The sequence below is a fragment of the Pelecanus crispus genome, chromosome 4 (genome assembly GCF_030463565.1).
Source record: "Pelecanus crispus isolate bPelCri1 chromosome 4, bPelCri1.pri, whole genome shotgun sequence".
NCBI classification, from domain to species: domain Eukaryota; kingdom Metazoa; phylum Chordata; class Aves; order Pelecaniformes; family Pelecanidae; genus Pelecanus; species Pelecanus crispus.
In genome coordinates, this window is record NC_134646.1 from 37,945,574 (window position 1) to 37,955,788 (window position 10,215).

General features: G+C 47.0%; 1 protein-coding gene across 1 annotated transcript; it reads right to left on the minus strand.

The window, feature by feature from the left end:
• Positions 1–6,469: 6,469 nt before the first annotated feature.
• SFRP2 (secreted frizzled related protein 2) lies at positions 6,470–9,416 on the minus strand. The gene is made up of 3 exons (XM_075709694.1): positions 8,924–9,416; positions 8,183–8,263; positions 6,470–6,774 (listed from the first exon to the last, which is right to left on the minus strand). Exons 1-3 carry the CDS (start codon positions 9,414–9,416, stop codon positions 6,470–6,472), a joined length of 879 nt encoding a protein of 292 aa, XP_075565809.1.
• Between the last annotated feature and the right edge of the window lie 799 nt (positions 9,417–10,215).

The following is a 10,215-nucleotide window of genomic DNA, read 5'->3' on the forward strand; positions in this document are numbered from 1 at the left end:
GATACTACTACTTGCTAGTATTTTCAACAGTCTAGATACCATTTCCAAAATCCCTGGGTGCCAAGTACATTAAACTCTCTAAGGATATATGTGTTACAGCCAAATTTTTAAATATGTGTGGGTACCTCAAGCAACAGATAAGCATCTGTAAGCATCTAACAGGATTTTAAATACGCCTTATGTTGCTTCCGACAAAATTAATTTTTAGTCCTTTTGTTGTGTAAGTTACTTAAAAATCAAAACCTAAGAATACTTTGGAAATTGAGCTTATGCTTTAGTTTTGTAGACTCTTTTGAAAATCCATGCTCTATTTAAAAATCCACATTGTGTGAAAAAAGCACCATTCATATCACTGGGATGATTACAGTGTTACAGTTCACAGAATGTAAATAAGAGTACTGAAAATTTTTCCCATATTGAAGAATCCAGCATCTGAAGGAAATGAAGAGGCTGTGTGAGACTATAAGATTATCTTCAAAATAATTTTCTTCCTTTGTTGAAAACAGATTAGTAAACCCCCTAATTCTTAAATTGCAGTGTGTTTTCTTGTCTTGCCTGATTATTTTTTTGTGGGGAGGAGTTGCTCTAGTTTCTGAAACTTTACCTCTCAAAACTCTTTTGCCTTACCTATCACAATTAAGCTATTGTTTTCTTAGGAAAGTGGCCTGACTTAATTCAGGTTTGTGCCTCAGAGTAAACTGAAATGATTAATAGCTCTGTGTGTGCTTAATGATGTGAGCCCTGCAGCCACTAAAGCACCTGTCTCAGTGTGTAAGCAGCCAGGGTTCACTATTGTGCGTGGCTGGAGATTCACATAACAAAAAAGGCAATTAGACAATGTTAGGGATTTGAAGCAAACTAACAATGTAGGGAAATTGCCAGGGAAGGATTAGTTATCTCTTGCCTGATAAAAGCAGGTATCAATGCAAAACTCTTAACTTGTTCTTCCACAGTGGCTCCATGTGGCAAGTTTAATGTCTAACAAAGACTGCCAGGGTTAAGCTCTGAAAACAAAGACCTGGAAAGTTGAAAGTGTGCTTAAATTATCATTTCTGCTGCCCTTTCAGGTTGCTCCTAAGTCTGCGAGTTGCTGCTAGTTTGGGCTGTGACTCTAATGGTAATCTGTTGTATCCAAACAGAAAATACTCCATGATTTTAGCATCGTCTTCACGGATTGAAAATTACTCCAAAAGGATGTTCTGCATTGTTTGGGTTTTGAAAGAGCTGCATTAATAGTATTGCCTTATCGTGGGTCTTAGAAGGTATATATGTTATTTCTTTTATCTGTTCTGTAAGACATTGAGCATACCTCCTAACTTGCGCTGGTCTTTCTGGCCGGACGGCTTCTCTGTGTGTGCAGTAATTGGTTTTGAAGTTTGCTCCATCAGCTGCTTCGTGGTACAGCTTTCTGCGTTGGTTGGTTATTTTGATCAGTCGTGAGAGCGATGGGCTGGCTGGCTGATGGCTGAGGTGTTCCTCCTGGCTGGGTGACAGGCTTGCTGGCTGACCTCGGCCAACTGGCTTTAACTCTGGTGGGGGATAGCAGCTAATATTTTCCAAGGCATCTAGGTGATTTAGGAGCCCACGGCTCACCCTGAAGGGGGTTGATGCATTTGGAAAATGTTACTCTATTAAATTCACCCCAAAGGGATATAGTGTAGGCTAATTTATGTTTGTAAGACAGCTTGGGGTCTTGGATTCCTGTGATGTGAATATCTTGCACTCTCCTCTTCATACAGAGGCAAACAAGATCCATTCCTGTGGTTGTTTCATCAGACAGTCAGGCTGTACTGAATCTACATTTGCTGATAAGAAAGCAACTTCTAGATAAATCATACAGGCATGTCTCTGAAGCCTAGAAATAAGAACTTCTGGCTCCAATAACAAAAGCTTGGGCTGCCCGACCTAAGGAAGGCTGCCTACCGCTCTGGTAGCAATCACTCCATCACCCTTCCTCTGGCGTCATCAGCTGTGGGCACATCACAAGGGCTCACAGGGACGGTAGGTTTGGTGAGGATGGCAGCAGGTCGCAGAAGCAGCAAAAAAGGGGCTGCCCTGCCGGCTGCATGGGGGTCGCTCATGCCCCAGCAGGCACCTGGGGGACGATGAGGCAGTCCCTTCCTGAGCCACGGTGGCTCTGCTCTTGGCTGATGCCCTCGATGGCTGAAGAGAGGTAGTGAGACATCTGGAAGAAAGTGGAGAGAGGTGCACCATGGCCCCGGTGGGGGAACACAGGGCCGAGATGTGCGGGAGACCTGGCCATGCAAGGGAAGGTGTGCTTTATCTGTGTATTCTTCATGCTCACTATATTCTTTAACTATCCTTATATTCTCCTGTTGCAGAATAGGAATAGTGGCTGGGCCTGAAGTGACCAGCATGTGTCTGTGGTGCTCCTTGTGGCATCTAACAACCCTCCTGTCCTCACAGAAAATCATTAATTAAATTTAAATGCCTCTTGCTGAATTTCCCGCATGGGTCTTTTTATGTCTTAAGCTGGTCATTAGGATTTTTGTGGCTTGTGTGTAGTTATACTGCATGAGTTCTTTAATAAACCATACCGAGGGCAAAAGTGTCTGTTTGAGAGGGGTGAGAGAGGGGCTGAGTGGCTTCTCTGTGGGTGTCTGAAGCATATGAGAAGTGAGGGAGAAAAGAAAGGATTAAGAAGTAATTAAAGGATAGAGAGAACAATAAATAAGGAAGAAAGGAAAAGACTGTGAGGAATATTGCTGACGGGTTTTAAATTTGAATTTGGGCAGTCATTTTTTTTTACACACTGAAGGGGAAGAAGAAGTTGGAGGGAGCCTTGGTTGCTGTTATGCTTTCAAATTATAATCTAAGTGCTGCCTTGATTATACACCATTCTGATTGCTGTGGTCTAGTGATTAGAGCATGAAACTTGGAGACAAAAAATATGCTGCTTTTCATGACTGTAAAGGACTTGCTGGGTGGTTTTGAATGAGTTATTTCACTTCACTGTGCCTCATTTTCCTGATCTGCAAAATAGGGATATTAATGCCTATTTTTGTGAAGACAGTCTGAGAAACTTAAATGGAAACTTCTGTATAAATGTCAAGTATCATTATTATTGTTCTTAAACTAATCCATTGTAGTCAACTGCTTTTATAGTTTTTATGAAAGCAAATACAATGGGAGCTACATAATTGGCTGCCTAGCAATGTTGTTTTAATTAGAAGACGACAAAAAGTGTCTGAAAAATGCAACAGTGTGTTGCCTTTTTTCATCAATTGCAAAAAAAAAATTCTGCTAGAACTGAAGCATACCATACCATACCAGGTAATAAAGTTACTCTGAAGTATATGTGATACAATGATCAGAAGTAACAGGCTCTGGTAATTTTTTCTTACATGTTTGGTGCACTATTTCTCTGGCACAGTCAAAGATTTTCAGTTATTGTTGAGCCAGTAAGAGTAAGGGTAAAAATGTGAAAACTTTATGTGTTTACTTCTTTGCCAGCGTCTGAGAGATGAAGTTTCCTCAGGCTGTGACTTTAAAATCCTAATTTTCAGTTGAATAGTTTGCAATATCTAGATTATACACCTTTGGAAACAGATAGTGTAGCAAACGCTGACAATCCCTCTCCTTGGTGAGGTGAATACAACCCATCTTTTAATACGATACTGTTAGAACAATGCAATGGAACTAAACTGAGAAAATGTGAGTACCATTACTCTTCACATTTGCCTAAATCCTGCTTATCTGAAAGGTAATCCTACCTCTGCCAGTTCACCCTGAGGATGGATAGTCCCAGTGATCCAGCCCAGGGCCTCATGCAGAAGGCTTTATCAGTAGGGGTATGCTGTATGGCAGGATGCTCTTAATCCAGGACGTTGATTATACTAGTCAAGTTGAACGTTTGCCAGTCTAATTTATTCTTCTTCTCCTGAATTTGTCCTGACAGGAACAGGATTTTGATGGTGTAACAGTGCTTATTTTGTGATGGAGGAAGGGGAATGTTGGTTTTTTTTTTTTTAAGACAGAGCGATGTTGGCCATAGGTAGTGTGTCTTCATACATCTAAGTGATTTGGCAAAAATCTGTTATGTAGTCTTGGCCTTAACATGACCCCAGAGTGAATAACTTGTGACTTGTCTGTCCTCATCAGCATCAGTACTGCTGCCTTCTAGGAAAGCCCAATTAAGATAATTTTATGGTTGCTATAGGAGGACTTGGTATCTGTAAAGCAGGCTGAGTGGAGCAGTCCTGGCTGTTCGTTTTTGGACCCCAGAGACTGCATTGCAACGACTGCCTCTTTGAAGTGCTTTCCCCCACCAGGCAGCACAAGCCCATGTTCTGCAGGCTCATCTTCAGCCAGCTTCTCTTTATCTGTGAGCTTGTTCCCTCTAAAACCAAGGCTGTTCAGGGACAGGTATTACATTATATGCTGAGCGAAATGGGGTAGGGCGATGTGACATCTGGATGCTGATGGCTCTGTAAGATGGTGGACATGGTGCTGGTATTAAAATAATTACACCATAGCACGAAAAGACTCAAATCTCTTTCCTGGGAAGCCAGGTCCATTCAGAAGAAAAGTTTTAATGACATTTCAGCAACCTATTGGCCTTTAAATAAAGATACTGTTACACAAAATAATTAAGAGCCAGTTTGGAATGGGGCTTTTTGGTTGGTGGTTTGTTGTTTGTTTTTTTTTTTTTCTTTTAAAATTGTTATACTTTTGAGGAGATTTGTGAGGACTGCTCTTGTCTTGCTTGGTCAGAGTCCTACCATTGTTCGTACCAGTTGTATAGTGAGTTCATTATGACTGTGAGAGAGGGCAAATAGTTCATTTATCTAAAACAAATCTAACATTCTGGATCTTTAGATTTTATCTTTTTATCCTGGTGGTGAAAAAAATCACGCTAAATACCTGAAATTAACGTGATTTTTTACTTTAAAGAAAAATCTAGTGTTGGATTTATATTCTGTCTGTGAATGGTTAACATAAAACATTGTCCTTCAGAATACTGGACTGCTCATCCTCTCAGCGAAGCTAAGAGGAATTTTTTATGTGTGATAGCACTGGGAAGCAAGACTATTTTTCAGGATAAGTACAGTAAAATTCTAGCAGGTAATGCTCTTCATGAGAAAACATTTGTAAGAAAAATGCTGGAAAACAGTCCTCTAGTTACACTATTAGGTAGGTTTTATTTTCTTTCGCAGTAAGAATAGTGAGTGTACATACACACAAAACATGCCTTGCTCTATCATTATGCTGAATTGCTAGTTGCAAATGAGATTTTTCTGTCTAGTCTATGCTTGCACTCCTTAATATGTCTTTTTCAAGTGGAAGAAATGGATAAATGGATTTGATTTTTAAGCAAGTGGTGACATCGCAATTCCATATCAGCAAAGAGCAGAGTCTTCTGAGAAGATGAGATGAAAATGCAGGCGGTCAAACAAAGGAGCCACAGAAAACTCTTCATCTCAAAGAGCTCAACAGACATATATTAAAATGAGTTGACTGAACCTCAGTCCCGTGTCTCGTGGGTTCATCTTTGGGGAAATGAGGTCCACTATGTTTTTTCTGATTGCAGCACTAGATGCTTCCTCGTGCTTCTCTGCTGGCCACTTGGGGTGGAAGGCCAAATTTTGCTTTGCCATGACAAAGCCCAGTTGGACAGCTGTCTCCCAGTTCTCCCAAGGCAGATTAAAGTGAATACAGACCGAGACAATGGGTAAACTATGATGTAAAGTTTATATACAAGAATATAACATTTATCTGGAGTATTTACAAGGTTAATTAAAGCAATATTTTACAACTCTTTCAGGTTAACCACTAGGTATATTACAGTTAGGCTACAGATGGTTTAATTTGCAAAATAATAAAAAAAAAAAATGTTGCATTCAGATCAACCAGCTCCAAAACTTGTTCACTTGTTCTGAGAGAAGGGCTCAGACTTGTGGAAAATAAAATGTGAGAATGGTTAATATACTCTTACTGGTGCTTATGTATCACATGCAAGAGTCGTAACATGACCTTTATAGTGTTAATATAGATGGCAAGCCATTTCACCTTGGTGAAAGAGTCGTACCCAGTGTGACAGGCCAGTCGCACGCGTGGCTGTCTTTCTCTGCATCTCCTACTTTTGCACAACAAACATGCATGTATACAGAGAAGCAGCAATATAAATGAACCAGCATTACCAAAATGAAGAGGGAAAAACCTCAGACCAAAGTCACGTTTGCAACCATTTTTAAAAAAAAAAAAAAAAAAAAAAAAAGCTTTAAGCGAGATACTTTAATACTTCCCAAAAATAGTCATGATTTTTTTTTTTTTTATTACATTTTAACCTATGTACAGAAATGGAGGGCTCCCTCCCCTCTCAGAGAGCGGTCACCGTGTCTCATGCCCGTGGCATCTCGAGGCTCAGAGGGGCCGAAGCAAGAAGGTGCAGGAGGCCCAGAGAGCTCGGGACAGAGGCGGCTGCTGGAGGTGGCCAGAGCTGAAGCCACTAACACTGCAGTTTGCGGATGCTGCGGGAGAACCGCTTGAAAGCCCGCTGCCCTTTCTGCCACCGCTTCAGCGAGGTGATCACCAGTTCCCCAGCTTGCTTCTGCCCCATCACCAAGTAGGGGACGTTGATGTCATTCATCTCGTCGCAGGTACACTGGAGGCCACCTTTGAGCCAGAGCACGATCTTCCTCAGATCCCTTTCCGTCAGCCCATTCAGCTTGTAGATGGTTTTGCTCTTTGTTTCGGGGGTGATCTTGGTATCCCCATTGATGTAGGCAATCTCCTTCACTTTTATCTTCAAGGCTAATAGAGTGAGGGGAGGGGGAAGTGGGGAGAGGGAGAGAGATTGAGAGGTTTTTTCCCATTAGTGCACATAAAGAGGACCTGGGGAGGGAGGTGCTCTACTGCTAATTAAACTGTCAGGGCTGACAGAAGAGGCAGCAGGTGGCTCCATTTCTAAAGCCACAAAGGGCATGCAAGTCATTTCAGTTTGAATCAACCTTAGGGTTGAGGTTTTCTGGGCTTCTTTTCTCCTCTCCCCCCTCCCCCCCTCTTTCCTTCCTTTCTAAATTAATATTTTCTCCGGCTTTTCTCCTGTTTGCAAACACAGAGAGGGCAGGTTTGCTATGTTAAGCAGCGCTCCCGTTTCTGCTGGGAGAGGACAGTCTTCCTGAAACTAGAATTTGAAGGGGAGGTGGGGAGCTGAGTACCTAGACCTAATCTGAAACCTGATCTCTGCTGCGGCTTAAAACTTCTAAACTTAGTTTATTAGGCTGGAGAGGATTTTAGGCAAACCTGTAAGGAAATGATATTTCACATGCATTGTTTTTTTAAAAGAATAGATCCTGTGGAGGGCAAATTGGTCCAACAGCTGCATTCGATTTGGTAAAATAACGAGGAGGGGGATACAGGGCTCTGTAAGATTCTGTGGGGCATGTTTAGCTTTAGGAGGATTTATCTGAGTGCAATTTGCCAGGCCAAAGCTATTGGTTGTTTTAGCAATTATGTCCCACAGTCATAGTTTCATGGTTTGGGTGGTGGTTTTTTTTTTTTTAAGAAAGATTTTTGAATTGTTGTAGATATTTATACCACAAATCTGTTTCCAGGTATAAACATTGACCTATTATAAAAGGCTTCCCCTCCTTATTCCCTTTTTCTCTTGAAATGCTAATGTGTGGATAATGTGCCGTTCAGTTGTCTGTGTCGAAGGGGCTTTTCTTGTCCTCTTCTAACCCCAGATCTTCCCATTAAGTCTATATCCCCAATTGTCTGTGCATTACCTTCTCTGTCAAATGATATATAGAGCTTCATTCTTAATCTGCGGAGAGAGTCTTTCTTACGATACGTGAGATTGGTCATGCAGCTCTTTCTCATATGTCTAAATGAAGCTTTGCTCTACTTCTCCCCAGGCAATAGTCTGGATGAAAGATTTTTTTTTTTTTTTTTTTTTTTACTTTCTATTCGGCTTGCCAGCAGCATCCACATAAAAGAGCACTACTTTGAAACAGCAAACAGAAAAGGACTATAAAAAGGGCTACTTCATATTCCGAGGTGGAATTTTGTGTGTCATGACCAAACGGTCAGACGGGTCCATCTGCAGATAAGACAAAGCCCTGCCTTTATTCAGGAGCATCTCTCTCTCACTCCAGCGGGTGTTTTACCTGATGCTCAACTCCCAAGTTTCAACAGAGAGGGCTCTGCTTCCACTTACCAAAGTCATTTTTGCAGAGGTTTTCCACGATGTCGTTATCGTCTTCGTTTTTGTTTTTGCAGGCATCGCAGACCTTGGGTGCTGGAAATGCAAGGGACAGTCCCCGTCAGGCTCGGGGAGAAAGGAACGGCAGGTGGCGTTGGGAACCCTTCGGGAAACGCCGGGTTTCCATCCCCCGACGGACGGACAGACCCTGTGCCTTTCCCCCGGCTCCAGCCCCGGCGCTGTCCGAGCACTTTGACGCGCCTTACCTTGCTGCAGACCCGCTGGAGGGGGCACGGTGTGCTTTTAAGGTCACACCTAAACCAAAAGGTTTTGGGTTTGTTTTTTTTTTTATTTACGGGGGAAAGAGTAAAGAGGGGGGGGACACACGCCACAAACCAGCCTAACCCCGCCGTTCAGCGATGATCTTTGCAGGGGGAGGGTGTCCCTTCGGCAGCCGCGCGGCTCGAGTCCGGGGTCCCGGACCTCTCCTTTGGGGACGGGCAAAGGCCAGGGGCTGCGGGCCGGTGCCAGTTCCCCGACGGTGCCTGCAGTTTCCCCGGTCCCCGGCCCCCTTTGAGCCTGATCCGCGGGCCCGCCCCCCCCCCGGCCCGGAGCACCGGGGCGCGCTGTTAGGGGCGGGAGCCGCCTCGACTGCCCCGCAGAAAGCTGGGGAGGGACGCGGGGACCCCGCTGCCGGGGCGGCTCATGGGGGGCGGGTGCTGCCGGCCCGGGGGCAGCCCGGCGGCTCCCTCTTACCTTCCCTGGTGACCGGGAGGATGTGGTCGCTGCTGGCCAGCGGGATGCAGAGGTCGTTGTCCTTGGGGAAGCGGCTGCAGTCCAGCATGTCGGGCCAGGGGAAGCCGAAGGCGGACATCACCGGGGCGCAGCTCTCCTTCACCTCCTCGCAGAGCGAGTGGCAGGGCTGGATGATCTCGTCCAGGTCGTCGATGCAGACGGGGGCGAAGAGGGAGCAGAGGAACTTCCTGGTGTCGGGGTGGCACTGCTTCTGCACCAGCGGGATCCAGGTGGAGGCCTGCTCCAGCACCTCCTGCACCGTCTCGTGCCCCAGCAGGTTGGGCAGCCGCATGCTCTGGTACTCGATGCCCCGGCACAGCAGCATCGGGGCGGGGATGGGCTTGCAGTTGGAGCGCTTGTAGGAGAAGTCGGGCTCCCCGAAGGGGAAGAGCCCGGCGGCCGAGCCCATGCACTGGGAGGCCAGCAGGAGCAGGGCGCAGAGGCGGCGCTGCATTTTGGGGCGCGGAGGAGCCGGGGGGGGGGGGCGGGGGGGCGCTGGCGAAAGGTTTGGGGGGCCGGGGTGGCGGAGCGGGCGGCGCGCCGCTGCCCTCAGCCGCAGGCAGCGTCCCCCAGCCCGGGCTCCTGCCTGCCCGACGGGGACGGAGGCTCTGAGCGAGATGCGGGGGCAAACGGGAGTTTTCTGGATTTTTTTGTATGCAAATGGCAGGGGGAGCGGGGGCTGGGAGGAGCCTGGTGACAGCCATCCAGAAAGGATTGGTCACTACTTTCTCGGTCTGCTTTTGCTCAGGGGGATTGTCTTTTGGCAGGAAATCCTTGCGAGAAACGTTACCGTGCGAGCACGGGGAAGGGGGGAAAAGATCCCCGCGAACAAAGAGCCCCGAATGCCCGGGGAGCTCCTCGGCCGGGCAGGGGGAGAGGGGCCGCTCTCAGGCCGCGGGTAGCGGGAGGTGAGCTTTGCAGCTAACCGAGCTCCTGCGGAGCGCCGGGACCCCCCTCTGCCCCGGGACCCCCCTCTGCCCCCGGCCCCCCTCGCCCAGGCTTGGCGCTTCCCCTGCCCGCGGATGCGCGGTGCGGCCAGGCCGGTTCCCCAAGCGGGGGGCGAGGCTGGCTGCTCCCGCAGCCCCCGGGGGGGGTCTGGCACCTCCGCCCGCCCCCCGCCGTGCTGGCAGGGCTCGGCCCGGCGCTGGAGCCGCGGGCAGCGGCTGGGGGCTGCCGGCTCTCCCGGTCCCCCTCCGGCTCGGCAGCGCCCAGCCGCCGGGGCTGCCCTGCGGGGCCCTCCTCCGGACCCCACC